The sequence below is a fragment of the Zootoca vivipara genome, chromosome 1 (assembly GCF_965207765.1).
Source record: "Zootoca vivipara chromosome 1, rZooViv2.hap1.1, whole genome shotgun sequence".
Taxonomy (NCBI): Eukaryota; Metazoa; Chordata; class Lepidosauria; order Squamata; family Lacertidae; genus Zootoca; species Zootoca vivipara.
In genome coordinates, this window is record NC_142582.1 from 28,916,386 (window position 1) to 28,933,750 (window position 17,365).

General features: G+C 40.1%; 1 protein-coding gene across 6 annotated transcripts in view; it reads left to right on the forward strand.

Moving 5' to 3' along the window:
* Positions 1-17,365, forward strand: part of RBMS1 (RNA binding motif single stranded interacting protein 1) — a 115,908-nt gene that overhangs the window by 70,298 nt on the left and 28,245 nt on the right. For all 6 annotated transcript variants that reach the window (XM_035132425.3, XM_035132434.3, XM_035132408.3 and 3 more), the window contains exons 3-4: positions 9,089-9,147; positions 13,063-13,154. In XM_035132425.3, coding sequence (XP_034988316.1) covers positions 9,089-9,147; positions 13,063-13,154 — 151 coding nt within the window. The remainder of the gene's footprint in view (positions 1-9,088; positions 9,148-13,062; positions 13,155-17,365) is intronic.

A 17,365-nucleotide genomic window follows, 5' to 3' on the forward strand; every position in this document is an offset into this window, starting at 1 on the left:
ATCTGGGACCTTCTGTGCTCTGCTGCTAAGCCACACTCTTTAAGCAATGCACATTTGCATCATTTTATTTTTTAAAAAAATATCCTACACAGCAGGAGTAGCCCACATGGCACTTTCCAGATGTTGTTGGACTGCAGCTCTCATCAGGTGATCCGGGATAATGGGACCCAAGAGCATAATGGCTATGCTTGCTGAACAAAGATGGTAAGCAGTGTTGTGGGAATGAGACTCCACTGTTTGATGGTCATTAACTATTTCGGAAACCTAACCATTGATTCAGTCTTTAGAGGAAGGATTTATTTAAATTATCCCAGTACTTTTAATTTTATCATTCTTATTAAGCATCTTTAATGCCTTCAGTTTAATAATAACAATAATTTCTCTTCTCCCCCCCCCCCCCAATTTAATGACAGCTCTTTCTAATTCTGGAATCAGAGGAGGAAATGCTGATCTTTTTCAATTCAAGGAATTCCTTTGTGGTGTAAATTGTTACCACTTTGGCAAGGATCCTGTTTTGATCTTGATTAATGTATTTCAATATAGTCTTATCCAGTGTTGCAGCTAATATTGAAGTACTTGTTTTGAAGTCTTGGCTGAGTGATTATACTGGGCAGTAAGATTCAAGAGAGAAGCAACCTCTTGTTGCTCTCTCCTCTCCTCTGAAATTACTTTGGCCTTTTCCCAGTAGGGTGCTCCGAACTGGGCTTATCAATTAAGGTTGTTTGTTTGTTGCTTCATTTTGATATGTTATGGTTAGGCACCACCCCAGAAGTCCCTGGGCAAAACAGCTTCAGGTATCACTCCAATTCTCAGAAAGGTAATGCTTCCTATTAGGCCTGGTGGGAGAAGGGGAGGCTAGCTAGCAGTCTTAAATGGACATAGCGTTAGACCTGGAGTGACCAACATGGGAGGACTCACCTCTGAGATGAGGAAGCCAAGATAAGAATAAAGCCAACTGGGAGCATAATAAGTTTTTGTTCTGAAGATAAACGTTTTCCTTCTCTCTATTATCAGGGAGTTGGGGTTGGTAGGCACATTAAACCTGGCTTGTTTCTGAGGCCAAGCTTACTGTTCAGTTCAGTATTGGTGGAGGCTTGGGAATTCCCCTTGCAGAAGGGAAGCACTCTCCACACATCAGGGTGGGAAACTGTGACCCTCCATATATTTTTTGGATTGCAATTCCCATCATCCTTGACCATTACCTGTGTGGATTAAGATTGATGGGAGTTGGGGGTCCAACAATATCTGGAGGGCCATAGGCTCCCCACACCTGCTATATACATATTAATACTGTATATATTTGTAATATATTTGTAATCTTTAGTTATCTTGTCCTGGTGAGCTACTGTTCTTTAATTTTTAATACCTTTTGATGGGGCAGGCAGAATACTGGGATTCTAATAACTTAGCCTTTTAAAAGGGGGGAATGACATACTTTAAAAAGATAGTCACATACGTGTGTTCAGGCACTTCTGTGTTTTCCCTCGTGGTTTCCCTCATGTTTTATGCTAGCCTTAGTTTCTCCTGTTGAATCAGAGGCACTCTCCAAGTTTGAGGAAGGACCATAAGTCTGTGATACAGCAACCACTTGCATAAGGCTCCATGATCAATCCCTGGCATCTCTAAGGTAGGGCTGGGAATGTCCCCAATAGAGCCAGTCCCAACAAGTATAGACTGTACTGACCTAGATGGACAGCTTCCCATGTTCCTCCAACCAGCAACAACTTGCCAGATTAGTCTGTTGCACAGCTTTTGGGGGGGGGTGTTGCTACTAGATAGAAAGGCACAGCTTGGCTTAGTAGTTCTTGTTACTTCATTGGAATACTGTATGTGTAAATAATGTTAAAGACAATGCATTAGTGTGCAGTTAGATTTTAAGAGAAAAATGAAGCTATGAAAAAAGAATTACAACTTTGATTTTTAGATACAGTATCTTTTCTATTTGCTCAGTTTGTATTGTGTGTATAATGTTAGTGTGATCAGTTTTAAAGGTGAAATATTTTCCTATGGAAAACTACAATAATGGAAAAGTTTCTACACCATATAATGGATTCCAGACCATTGTTTTGGAGGGTAATTGACAAATTTACAATAGTTAAATAGAAGAGCATGGGAATATAAGGGCATCAATTACTCTTCTGTCCCAATTAAGCCTATTCATGTTCTTTCTTGTATGTTTCAAGACCAATAGTAATGAGAGGTAGAAGAAGAGCACATGTGTTGCTCTCAGATGAGATGATCCCAGTCTCCTAAACATGGTTAGGCAACAAGAACATTGCACCATCACCAGACCAAAGTAATCAAATTTTGAGATTAGTGATTGCTACACTCTCCTCTTGCTAAATCACAAAAAGCAAACTATGAATTTTGCTTGTATGAATGCCACATTAATTTTTCACAATTCACTGTTCAGTGTAATTGGCTCTCTTTAGGTGTCTGTCTATACTATTGATCTTGCTATGCCTATTCATTACCAGAGATCCTTGGTCAGTAAAGGGTCGCCTGCAAGCTTGGATTTTATTTATTTTATTGGATTTTTCATTCGTTTGTGTTCTGCACATTGCTGTGAAACACAGTAAATACTTGATTAGCTTAACCTTTTGGCCTTGCTTTATAAAGAAAACAAAATTATTTCTGTTCCCACAGGAAGTGTGTGTGCTTGTTCTTGGTGTATACATGGCAATATTCCTATGGCTTGTGGCATCCCACAGTTGGACAGAGTTCTTTCCTATCACCTGTTACCTGAGCCTTATAACCAGTGCTATTTTTCTAGAAAAAGAGGTGTTGGAACTCAACGTGAATGCCTCTCTTGTTCTCTTATAATGGGAATGATGCCCACCTGAGAGGTGCCAGAACTCAGTTCTGGTGAGTTCCCTGCTTATAACTCTAAATGCTGGGGATTCAACTTGGGATATTCTACTTGTAGAGCATGCACTGTGCCACTGAGCCATAGTTGCTCCCACTTTGTGATCTGTTTGAGTGTTGCAGAACAGAGCCAATGACTATTTTCTTTCCACTCATAGTTCTTTGGATCCAGCCCAATGACTAGAGCATGGTGTTGTATCACATGTTTTCATGGAATACCATATTCTTAAAATTAAAGGATGCTTTGATGTGTCTTGCCAGGCTCTGTCATCTGTTTGGTGGAAACTTTCACATTGAAACTTCTGTAACAAAAACGGTTGCTTTCCTCTCTGTAAACTAGTAACAGATCTTATAGTCATGATTAGGAAATGCACTTTGATGTGTTTATTCAAAATGTCCTAGAGATGACACAGCCATAATACACTTAATTCCCTATTCTTCTATTAGTATACCAAAATGCATTCCCCATAATGAAACAACTGAGTTTAATTTTGACCAAAAAATGCCTGTTCAAGGCTAGAAGAATGTGTGGGTTACTGCACTTCCAGTTGGATTTTGGACTACACAGGCTGGTACCCAGTCTCTACAAACAGGAGGAAAGAAACATTTCCTGACTTCTGAAGCATTTCCCTCCTTTCCTCTTGTTTGCATAGCCTTCATTTCATTTCCTATGCCAAAATTATTGCACAGCTGAACTTTTCCATAGCAAGCTTTGCATACACAAGACAATTTAAATGTCATGGGTTGGATCCAAAGATGTGCCAGCAAAAGAAATGTGGCGCTGACACAAATTGTTATGAAACAACCAGAAAAAGGCATTGGCTGCATCCACACATCACAGTAAGCCTTAAACCATGATTGGTAAGCCAATTTTTGTTCTTTGATCAAGGTTTGTTTGAATTTAGGCATACTGCTAAGCCAGACTTTGTTTCCTTTGCAAGCTAATAGGAAGGAGCAAAGTGGACACAATTCACTTGTATGCATTAAGTCATGGTGTATGACTTCCCATGGTGTGCAAACATGGCCATTGGGTGATACAATGCAAGAGAATTCATTCTTCTAAATTATAAATCTTAATATGGCTGATTTTGGGGTTTTTTGTATATTTTGTGTTTTTATGTTGTGAACTGCTCTGTGGTCTTCGGATGAAGGGCTGTATACACATTTAATAACTGAATTAAATTATTATTATGCATAAGTACTTCATAGAAAACAACCATGAACTTTCTTTGAAACTGTGAAGCATAAAGTTATATTTACCTGGTCCCAGAAGGGTCAAGCTTCATAGCAACATGGAAGTACAATTCAAAACATTTGTTAAAAGAATATAATTATTTTTATGTTGTGAAAATAATTTGGCCCTCTTCTATCTTTGAACAAAGTCATCTCACAGGTACATGCAAGCATATGTCAAAACACTCCAGAATAAAATCCTAAATTGGTTTGAAGTTCTACTAATGCTGCTGGCCACCAGGCGATGTGGACATTCCTATCACAGTGGGATGCACATCTTGCTGTAACCCTTCCCTACAGCACTACAGAGCCTCTTGGGAAAACACATGCAGGGTCATGCTTTGACACTGATGTCAGTACTTTGAAGGAGACTGAACTTCTGTCTTTGCTTCTGCTCCTCCTTTGCTTCCAGAATGCTTTGTTCACTTTCCCTAAAGGTATATAGCATCCCCATTATCCATAGTTATAGGCCTAGTCCATTTCTCTGTCCTAAATTAACAGTGAAGTAAGTCCTATTATATTCAGTGGGGTTTATTCCCTCATAAGAGTGCACAGAGTGTGACTCTCCTCTGCCTTTTCCTGAAAAGGGGGGGGGCATACTTATGAAAGGCCATTGACATTGGTGAAAGTAATTGAGAATGACAGACTTACAAAATGTAGTTTGAAAGTGAATAGAATAAATTGAACACTGCATAAACAAAATAGGGTTGAGTTCTGTCCATTTTATCACATGAGGCTGATAGCAAAAAGGTGAAGAGTGAGAGTTGAGTCTTTAGAGTTGCCTACATTTCTTACGTGTTCCTTGAAATACTTTGTGCAACAGAACCAGCTTCTACGTATGCTGCAGTGGTTAGAGTTTGTTGTTTTGTAGCTCAGATGAAATTCTTGCTTGAGCTATCAAGCTCACTGGGTGGCCTTGGATAAATTGCAGCGACTTGCCTCATAGGGTAGTTGCTGTGGTTAACAAGAGAGAACCCCCAACTACATCACATGGAACTTCTTAGAAGAAAGGTGGGGTGATAATGTGCCATAGTATTCCAGCCACATGCTACATACACCTGACTTGACAAAATGTTTCCCTTGGAGGATTTGGGAATGATTTATTGAAGTATGCATTTGTTGTTCTTGACTTGTCTAGATGCTTCCATTGTAAAAGGAATAGTGCAGGGATGTGGCTTCCCATTCACTTTTTTTATGTGATGTGAAACTGGTTTGACTTGTATTTCTTGTGTGATTAACACATTCCAAGACACTATGCTTATTAAAGTATTTAATTTAAAGTAAAGTACCTTGAGTGATGTTACTTAAAAGTAATCTGGACTTGAAAACAGCAGAAAGAGTTGCATATGCTGCTGTTCTATTGTGTTACATGCAGTAGAAAGTATGCTTACATATACAGCCTTCCCTTCCCCTTTTTTATTGAAAGGGTTGTAGAATGTGAAACAATCCATAAAGATTTATAGAGAGAAAAATATAAAATTATGAAGCTCAAGAAGAGGTGTGAAAATGTTAGCTATAGGGGAATAAATGAAAGAGCAGATAGAGAATGCATATGTAATAAACCCTTATTTACATTATATATGTACACACACACAAACACACACACCTCGGTTGTGTGATAAATCGCCATACTGTTGGATACCGGCACTGTATTGAAATAACATTGTGATAAGTGTTTTGACAAGGCAATATACCTTTGAACAAAAGGTGGAGACTTGACAGCTTCCCAGGGGGCAGCTCAGCTGAACAGAAGTGTGCATGCACACGAAAGCTCATACCAAAATAAAAACTTAGTTGGTCTTTAAGGTGCTACTGAAGGAATTTTTTTATTTTACTTCGACCCAGACCAACACGGCTACCTACCTGTAACCAGATATTTTGCAGATAATTTGCAGATAATTTTCAGGCACCTTGTCTCCTGCTTTGTTTGCACTCTCCCTCCTCCCTTCCTAACTGGAAGTGATTGTTCTGGTTTGCAAATGTTCTTTGGGAACCCCCAGCATCCGATGGGGCTTCTGCAGCTTCTGATTGGCTGCAGGACCTTCCTGCAGCCAATCAGAAGCCACGATTTGGTTTTTGAACGTTTTCGGAGTCGAATAGACTTTCAGAACGGATTCCATTCAACTTCCAAGGTAAGACTGTAATCATGGTTGACTGTTAAGGATCCACATCACCGTAAAATATTTCATGATGCTGATTTTTATTTTTTTATTTTTTTGGTATTTGTATAAAGCTGCTTCAAGACTGAATGTGCCCAATTAAATAAAAGTATTGCTGTGATGATTGGGAATGTGGTTTGTATAATACTCTTTAATAGATGTTGATTATGTTTTCCTTCCAATTTATTTAAAAAAAAAACAACTGAAGAGAGAGGTGGGGTGTAATCATGCTTGTTTATGGTAGCAGGGAACTTATGAAAAATACTAGAGGTTGGAGGAAATTCCAAGTGTCTAGGAGTGGGAAAACAAACAGGGCTGTCTTAAGCGCCCCTGGCGCCGTGGTGCGCTGGATCTCTCCGGCGCCCTCCCGCCCCGTTTCCCAGCGCGGTGGGCGGGTGGGCACAGCACAGGTGCAGCTGCGCGGTGGACCAGCCAGCCAGCGGGCCAGTGCCGTGGTGCCCTGCGCCACCCAGCCTGGCCGTAGGGCCGGCCCTGAAAACAAAATGCATGGATCTTCTGCTCTTCTCATAATCAACACATTCTGTGCAGAGAAGATAGATGATAGTGATAGAATCTTCCAAAGAAATTGACTGTTAATTTTATTGGGAACAAATGTACAACTATCTGTAAAAAAAAAAAGATGCTGGCCATATATTTGATTTGATTTATTGTATAGGTTTGTGGAGTTTCAACAAAGCCATTTAAAAATATATTTAAAACATCACTTCTGAGCGACATTGAACAGTCAGATTCCTCTGGTCTGCACCAGTTCTATGCCAGCTGCTAGGCACCAGCCATGGTTGGAGGCAGAATGCTTCTGAAAATCGGATGCTGGAAACCAAAGGGAGGGGGTGGAGGAGGTCTCTCCTGCTTGAATCCTGCTTGCAGGTTTCCAACAAGCATCTGTTTGCTTGCTGTACAAACAACATGCGGGACTAGATGGGCCATTGGCCTGATCCAGCAGGGCTTTTCTTATGCGAGATAATGTTAGCAGAAATGAGAGGTGGTAGCTGACGACATGGACATGACATTACCAGTTGGTGACTTGAGCAGTGTGAGGGCAGATAGGTCACCGTAGTGCAGGCACACAGCTGCTTATTGGCCAGCAGCATCCCATGTGGGCATGGAGCTATGACATAATAAGTCCACGTCCATGTGGGGTACATTGAGCTAGTCAGCAGCTGCTGCTGACCTGGCACCTCTTGCCTCCAGTCCCCCACCCACCAGAAAGGGCACAATTTCCTCTTGCAGGAATGTGCGCTGCTCCTTTGAAGAATTTATTTTTGAAGCAAGAAGTATGTGTAAGTCCAAAAAGTGTTTCAGAATGATCCATCTCCTCCCTAGTTCATTCATCATCCCCAGATATATATGCACCAAATGGCACCATAAACAGTCGCCAAAATGGAATGTCTAGGTGCCGTTTTTGTTTGTTTGTTTTTTCATGTGGTCTTTATTATTATTATTATTATTCACTTCATTTCTATACTGCTTTATATTTCAAAGAACAAATCTCAAAACAGTTTACAACACATTAAAACATGAAATAGAACAATCCAGAATAAAACCCTATTTTTATTGCAATGAAAGCTTTATGTCTGCTTGGCACTGTGGAGACTGTGTATTCCAATCATTATGTATTCCAAAATACATAATAATTTGTTTTAATGTAGGGATAAAATTGAGGAATTTAAATTGTAAGTATTGTATAAATGAACTGTACTTTTACTTTCCAAACATGATAATTATATGACAAACCTAGTGGCTTTTGATCTGTAAAAGGTGTTAAAAATGCATATTTTCCTATTTTCTCTAAGATTTCCATTCCTTCCCCCCCACAAACCAGGAGGGGAAATGCCCCCCTGGTTTCAAAATTTCTATAAATTTTATACATCTGCACCTAGCATCTGAAAGGAGACTACCACCCCTGTATTACTGGCCTGCATCTTCCTTGGAAAACTTGAAAGTGGGCATTATTATGCCACTAGATAAAAGATTTTAAAAAAAATGTTTATTCGCTCGTAGCCCTGAAAACACAGGTTTTCTGTTGCAGCAATGCAATGGAAGGGTTCCTACTGTGAGTTTATATTTTTAGTCTGCCTATTTCTTGATAAATTTATCAGGAAATAAAGGACAATTTTATGCTGTGTTTATTACTGTACCTTATTGCAGTGTACTATAAACCTGAAGTGCAGCTTTCATGCAACAGCCGCATGAAGCACATGTCTTAGAGCACATAAAACTAAGCAGGCTTCACTGTGATCAGAGCCCAGATCTTGAGTCTAATTGATGGAACATAAGAAGGACTTTTCCTTCTATCAAGTCGGATCATTTTTCCATCTAGCTACATAATGTCTATACCAGGAGTGGACATTCCCTCCAAATGTTGTGGACTGCACCTTCTCTCTACTACCCTCAAGTATCAAAAATGGGAACAAAAAAAATCCAAAATGTAATGCTTTGGAGTACTACAGATAAAATTTAAGGACAAAGGATGGAATCCAGCTGTTCTGGTCCACAAATGCAGTATTACATAATATAAAGGAGTTGAAGCATGTCCCCCCACCTTATGTTTAATAGAAAGTAGGCACAGTGAGTGCCACTATTGCTGGTCTGATCCAAAGCCCTGTTGTGTACTCAGGCCACTGCAGCCATGGGTAGGATTGGGTTGTTGGGCAGTACTGTTTTTCTATCTTTTTTTGGAGGTTAAAGCAATTGAGTAAATGTATTTTCACAAGTGCAGGGTTGCACAGTAGTACTGCAGTTTCATTCTTAGTACTGGAATTTTGTAAGTGTAACTTCTGCTTTCTTCCTTTTATGAAAAAAATTTTTAGATATGGGAAAATTGTGTCTACGAAAGCTATTTTGGATAAAACGACAAACAAATGCAAAGGTATGTTCCTTGTTAATTCTTTTTCAATTTTTGATTTAATATCCTTTAAAATTTGCTTTAAACACACCACACACACACACACACACACACACACACACACACGGTCTTGCCATGCATTACTCTGAAGCATTTGTTCCCTAGTAGATCTGGAATGTACCCAGCCCTACAAAGAGAGTGCCAAAACTTCAGATGACTTCAGTCAAATTTAACATACATGGCACTGTTTGCCATTTAGCCTCAGCTTCAAAGAAGAAAGGGAGGTTTGAAATGCTTCCACTCCCCCTTAGCCTGCCGAGATGAGAACTCTTTACAAAGGACCATTTGAAGGCAGAAAGTATCTGAAAAGATTACATATTGTGTAAATTGGCTTTATTAATTAGGACGAAGTAGTGTTAAGCAGTTCTTAATTGCATGTTCCAATCCTCTAATTGTATTTGTGTTCTGTTTCTTTTTGAATATAATGGAGCAGAGGGGGGGAAGGGTTTCATTTTCACTGACATAATTATAGCTGGGGGGGAAACAATAAACTTCTTTCTGAGACACCGGGTGCATTAATTTAGTTTGGTGACCTTCAGTGTAATTATGATTAGATCATTTCCTAACAGAATGAGTGGTGGGTGGAACGTAATGGCAAACACTGACATATCAGGTTGCAGCCCCTCTTTCCAAAAGGGGAGGAACACCACTCTAAGCACAGGAAAAACATCTGCCAACTTAGCAAGGCTAATATTTACTCCCTCCACTATTAGGGACAAAGTTGACAAGCAAGAACAAAGAAAGTGAAAGCTCATCATTAACCGAACCCAAACATTTTACTCAAAGGCTGGTGGTAAAAAGCCAGTTATTTCAGAACACATACAGAGGATTTTAATCTCAAAAGAGATTCTATTAATTGGATTTGTCCACATTATTTTCATGCTGATGCTAAACTTGATGCTCAGATGTATCCAGTGTTTGAAAACAGGAATTACTTAAACTGAATTAGGCTGCAGTCCTATACCCATTTGTGGGAGTGTCCCACTGAATTCAGTGGGACTTCACCTGAATAAACATGTATAGGATTGCAGTGTTAGGATGACAAAGTACCTTCCCACCTACATACAGCAGGCAACTGTAGTGAGCTTACTCAAGCTTCCGCTGGCCTTTGATACTAGTCAAATGAGTCCTGCTTACTGTAATTGTCATATGTTATCCTTCTTCTTTATTGGATAGTTTTGTACTAAATTGTTGTGCAGCAATCCTTCACTTCATGTGAGGGGTCTCTTCCCAGGAGGTTGTGTGGACCATCCAGAACAGTGTGGAAGATACGTGCAGATGGAAGGTGGAATCTGCACAAACCATCTCTCTTGCTCTTTCATTAACAAAGGCATGTGCTAGAACAAAGACTCTTCTGCGAATGGAAAGACTCCTTCCATTTGCAGAAGGCCACTACAGTCGTACCTTGGAAGTTGGACGGAATCCATTCTGGAAGTCCGTTCAACTTCCAAAACATTTGGAAAACAAAGCACGGCTTCTGATTGGCTGCAGGAAGCTCCTGCAGACAATCGGAAGCCTCAGGAGCCCTGCCGTACGTTCTGCTTCTGATAATAGTTCGCAAACCGGAACAGTCACTTCTGGGTTTGCAGCATTTAGAAGCCAAAACGTTCGAGAACTAAGCTGTTCAAAAACCAAGGTTGCAACTGTAGTGGAAACAGCATAGTATCTTCATTTTTCTTAAGAGAATAAAACTTAATCTTACAATATCTAAATATATTAAATATATATATATTTATTATATTATATATTATTTAGAATATATATACCATGTTTCTCATATTATAAGACATGTCTTATATTTATTTTTTCCTCAAAAAAACACACTATGGCTTATTTTCAAGGGATGTCTTATTTTTTTCCTCCTCCTCCTGCCGCAGCTGGCATTGCTACTGCGCCTATCACTATGTCTTATTTTCGGGGTATGGCTTATATTCCTTGAATGCTTAAAAATCCTGCTATGGCTTATTTTATGGGTATGTCTTAAAATATGAGAAACAGGGTATATATATATATATATATATATATATATATATATATATATATATATACACACACACACACACACACACACACACACACACACACACACATTCTAAATATTGGGGAAGTAGCTCTGTAATCACAAGGACTTTGGACTGCACAGTGAAAATTCACCTCCTGCTCTTAGCCCTGTATACTCAAGAGCAAAGTTGGGAATGTTACCCTAGGAGAAGAGATGGAGGGAAAGTTCCATTGAACAAATGGAAATCTTTGCACTAATGGAACTACTTTGTTGGATGCTATCTACTGTGATTTTTTTTAAAAAAAATCAAAGTATAGCTTTGCATTTCTTTAAATGTCATATTTGAGGCGTATAAAAAGGGCTTTGTTGACTTTCTCCCTTTTAATCAAATACTTAATTTCAAACATTTCTGATAGTTGGGAAAATGCACTACAGTAAAAAAAAAACACCAACAACAATGTACAATAAAATTAAAATCCAAAACACAACCTATATTCCAAATAGATTTAAACTTGTAACAATGGACATCAAGGGCCAACAAAGGCAAAAGTAAATAAAAGGGTATTCAGCAACTTATTGCTCAGGGAAGGGTATGGGTTCCACCATCGAAAAGACTGCTTAATCCCCTCTGTTTTACCATCACGAACTTCATCAATAAAGAACATATAATAAGTTGCAAAACAAGTCTCTTTAATATAGTATATGGGGGCACTCCCAGTTGCCATCTAATTCTTGACTGGGTTTAATAAAGATTTCCAAATTCCCATCTAGGATGACTGCACTGAGTGTGTCCACCCAAGCAGACAGCGTGCATTCCTCCTTTTAATTTAACTGCATGTAGTGAAAATCTGCTGGTCTGCACAAAGCACTCAAAACCATGAGCAAGCTTTAATGAGCTCGGACACATCCACTTCCTCACATCTTCCTGCATGGCTGCATCTTCCTAATTTACTTTTCGTTTCAAAGAATATCTGCTTCGTATTACACCCCGGTTTACAACAACCAATGATTAGTTGCTAAATAAGCCCACTTCAAACCATGGTTTATGAAGCTGGCTTGTTGTAACCGCCTGTTGCTTGTTTTAAACCAGGATTCTTGGTTCATGCATGTTGCTCACCCATGGTTCTTTCAAACTAGTCTTTGCCATGTGGGTGATGGGGAGCATGCAGGCCCTACTCCTTGCTAAATCTCTCAGAAGCTTGCCAACATAAGCACTAAACCATGAATACATGGTGCAAGTATGAACCAGCCCAAGAATAGCATGTTTATTTTTTTATTTAAAAAAATCTCGATAAGCAGATTGTTGTATTTAGTGATATTGCAGTCATATTTCGGTGCAAATAAGGGTTAGCAACAAATATGGGCTAAATACATTTGGGCATTGTCTTCATGATGAGATATCACCATTCATGGATGAATGCCCATTGTATATTGTATATTCAGTAGATGTGCGAATAATGTGCATATACAATTTTTGTAAAAGGCTACAAGTGATAGCCTTATATATGGCACTGAACAAGGAATCATTATAGGCAGTAAATGGAGCATGTGCCAATAAACAACCAAATCCAAACAAATGTCTCAGATATTTGTTTTTTGCAATATGAAATGTTTCAAACTAAGACAACATCTCTTTTCTAGTGAATTGTACAGTAGAAACTGTTAAAGGGAAAAAAAGCCTTCTGGAAGCTCAGGAAAACGATGCAGTGTGTGCTTTCATAGACACTATTTCCTCATCCTAATTTTTCAGGGGGTGGTTATGAGGATGAAATAAAACATGCACATTATAAGCCACTGCCCTTAAGCTTTCAGATGAAATTGAAAGTGAAGATTTAGGCTTTTCTCACCCAATAAATAAGCGATGTTTTAAATTCCAGGTTATGGTTTTGTAGACTTTGACAGTCCAGCCGCAGCTCAGAAAGCAGTATCCGCTCTGAAGGCCACTGGAGTCCAAGCACAGATGGCAAAGGTAAGATAAATGCATTTGGACCACTTTTAGAGTAACCCCAGAAACTTCTGGCCTCCAGTTATTGTTGGACTTTTGAACTCCCATCATCCCTCACTGCTGACCATATTGGCTGGGGATGATAAAAGAGTTGTAGTCCAGCAACACCTGGAGGGCAACAGATTCCTCACCCCTGCTCTACACTCTGGTGATAGTGGATCCTTCCTGGCATGAAATTAATGTCTTCTCATCATGGACCTACTCATGTGTACTTGAAGTCCTCCATCATTTTAAAAACAAAACATGCTCATGGGGCAAGGTCTTAAACCATCGCCTAGGATGACTTTTGACAGGACTACTCCTGGGGTAGTTAGATTTTGATACCATAGATCTATAGTGATGACAATTTGTCACTTGAAGAGAAACTAAACACTTTACTCAGGAAGTAGTCACCACTTTTGGCTACCTTACAGAGCATGCCTGGAATCTTTCCCTCTAATTCCACTCTTCAGGCATGAGTGTTGTTGCTTAATGTAGCCAAAACAGCACAACAACGCAGAGAAAGGAGGTATCAGTAGAGGAGGGGAAACCCCAAGGTTTGCAACAACAAACCTTTAGGAAGAAAAGTAAGGGAAGATGAAATCTCCAAACAGCCCAGTGAAGACAGACTGCTCAGCAGGTGCCACTTGTAATACTAAGCTAACCATCAAGACAAAAATTATGTCACTACCAGGCACATATTCTCAGCAGCTTGTTATGACAATGAAACATGCGTTGTTTCTTGTTTTCAAAAGATGGAACACAACAGTTTTCAACTCTGCTGTTTATGCTGCATTTATATTTGGGGGGAAGTGCAGTTGTCCTCGTTAAGGCCTATTTACCCATCACCCTTCTTACTCCCCCAAAAGACAGGTATGTTGACTTGGTTATGTGTATAATATGCAAGTTAATCAGGAACCAAAGGACCAAGCTCTATAGTATGACAACCAGTGTTCTGAGGTCATATAGTACTCCAGTATGAAGATGCTTGCAAATATAAAGCAGTGAGTGGCAAATTCTTGTAAATAATTGCAACTCCAGCCTAGCATATGGAACTTGGACTGGGAAAAATGGCTTACTTTGGAGATGGAGGAAGCCAAATGTCAGGCATGGTTCACTCACAAAAAAATAAATTGCGGTATTTTTGTCAGGTTCTGCTGATCTAGAACCAGCCTTTTCAGCCACCAAAGGAAACGTAATCTGATAAAACCCAAGTCAGCCTGAGTAATGCTACAAATGTTCCCATTTTACAAAGGCCAAAGATTGCCAACAGAATGCATATAAATTAGGAGAAAGAGCACTCTTGTGGAAAGAACTGAACAGCGGGGTGGGGGGTGGGGACTTTCTTCAGAATCTGAACTTCATTAAATAGAAAGTCCCTGCCATTTCCTGGAAAATTTTGTATTGGTTATAGCAGCAAAACACTTTACAGTATTTTATCTAAAGCATATTCCCCCACTTAGAATCATAGAATCATAGAGTTGGAAGAGACCACAAGGGCCATCCAGTCCAACCCCCTGCCAAGCAGGAAACACCATCAAAGCATTCTTGACATATGGCTGTCAAGCCTCTGCTTAAAGACCTCCAAAGAAGGAGACTCCACCACACTCCTTGGTAGCAAATTCCACTGCCGAACAGCTCTTACTGTCAGGAAGTTCTTCCTAATGTTTAGGTGGAATCTTCTTTCTTGAAGTTTGAATCTATTGCTCCGTGTCCACTTCTCTGGAGCAGCAGAAAACAACCTTTCTCCCTCCTCCATATGACATCCTTTCATATATTTGAACATGGATGAAATAAAACATGCATGCACTTCCAATGGTAATTCAGCGTTTACCTCTGCATTAATGGCATTTGAAATGAAAGAAGTAGAAAATGGCTGAAGAGTGTGAATCTTTGCAGAGTTAGAATAGAGCAGTGTAAATAGTCTTTATTTATATGTCAAACTTTCATAAGACCAGAAAGTGGGAGCCATTGGTGGTGGTTGCTCTTGTTGTTATCAAACTATAAGCCAGTCAAAATATAATTACAACCAAAGAGATACATTAATGGTATAGACATAATGGTATAGATATAAAGGTAACAGAACTCTCTGGGATGCATGGTCATCGGCTGCCAACACATTGTAATAGCAAATCTATTCCAACAATACTGTTGACCTAAACAGAATATATATAATTTCTTAAGTGACTTGCAACATCCTGAAAAGTATGTTCTCCTGTACTCTGGTACACTAATATATTATGCACATACCTCACTTTTCCACAAGGTTAGTTAACTTTATTGTATTTACTATTTCCCATGTTTTGATCCTCCAATCTTTTGCTGTCTGGGTCCTTATCTTTGTGCAGTTGTGACAGATTATAATACAGGCAGCTGTCAATAATGGGAACTATTGTAAACTATGAGTGATGCAGATCTTCTGCACATATATTGCAATTATTCATTAAAGCCTATCCTTCCAAGTTTGAAAGCATAGTACTTTCTAAAATATTCAAGTGACTAAATAATGTGAGAGCCCCTCAGAATGATTAAATATGAAACTAATCTGGCACACCTTTCTTGTCCATTCTGCTGCTTCTTGAGTAATGTATAAACCAGGGTGGCTTTTTTCAGCTTAGGCAATATTTTTCCAAATTCTCCACTGAGGAACAGTGGAGCTAATAACCTGAAATGTCCTTGGATTAGTTCCAGGACAGCAAAATGAAAACCATATGTCTATTACTTAATGCACATTTTATCACATGCATGTACACTTGCTCTTACTAGATTTTTTTCTTGCGTTATGGCTGTTCTGTGGGTTTCTGTGTTAATAGTGGTGTCATAATATTTAATATCTAGGGACGTGAGGGGTGAGAGGCACATACAAAACAAAAACTGGAAATAGTGCACATTTGTCTCCAATGTTAAGGAGCCCTCTTTGTGTGAATTTGGGTGGTGATGCTTTCAATAGCAGCAATGTGTTTGTGGGTATGCTCTTAAATTTCAAACAGAAGTTGGAGGTACAAGAGGATAGAAATCTGAAAAGGCAACAGTGCTCAGAACTATGTGTATGTGTTTCATCACCCTTATAATATATGAAGGGTAATAAGCATTAATGCCATAGTATTCGGAATGAGCAGAGTTTCTGTCAGCAAAGGGGAGAGAAAGGAAAATGTACTTCACATGTGAATAGCAGAGTTGGCTAACCAGCAGTGGCGTCGCAACGGGGGGGGGGGCGGTGAGGGCGGTGCGCTCCCGGTGGCACGTCTCCGGGGGTGACAAGGCGGTGCCCCACCACGGCAGCGTGAGCAGACATCACGCTGCCACAGCTGCATGTAGAGGATCCTCTATTCGTGGGTGCAGCCGCCAGCAGAGGATCTTGCCCCTCCCAGCCTCCCTACCTCCCTGGCTTGCTGTAAGCGGCTCCTGCTTTGCCGCTTTACAACAAGCCAGGGAGAGGCGGACCGGAGCCACTGCTCCCCCTCCCTGCCCGGTTTGCTGTAAAGCGGCAAAGCAGGAGCCACTTACAGTGAGCCAGCCCCCCCCTCCCAGCCTCCCTCCCACCCTGGCTCGCTGTAAGCGGCTCCCGCTTTGCCACTTTACAGCAAGCCAGGGAGGGATTGAGGAGGACGGATAGGAGCCTTGGCTCCCAAGAGGGTGCAGCTTTGCCAGCGCCTCGGCAAAGCAGCGTGGAGGGGTGACAAATTCCACACCAGGTACCACCTGGGCTTGCTACGCCTCTGCTAACCAGAGATGTCATCCTGGTTCAGGCATGCAGAGACTACATTTTCTAGATTATAGGCCTGGACCTAGTCTGACGGAGAGGATAAATCTGTGTGTGGTTTGAACCATTGCAGACAGAAGCTTACAAGGTTCAAGGTTCCTTTGCTTGCTTATTTTGAAAATCTCCTCACACAGAAAGCTAACATGTCAGAGAGAACACTAGCCTAGAACCCGTACATCTAGTTTGCTGTAGACTGAGCACCATGTTTACTAACCTGTGTCAAGAAGGAAATCTAGTTTTAGCCCATAGGTAAAGCTTAATTTTTTGTGTAATGCAAGGAACCATAATTTACCGTTATGTTGGCTGCTTAAAGGGGTCAGGGCTATAAAGTTAGACAGCTGACAACATTGTTATATAAATGACAGGGTTCAGGAGATGACATTTTAATGTGTTTGCTGTTCAACAAAACATTTCCTATTTTTAATAACGGCTA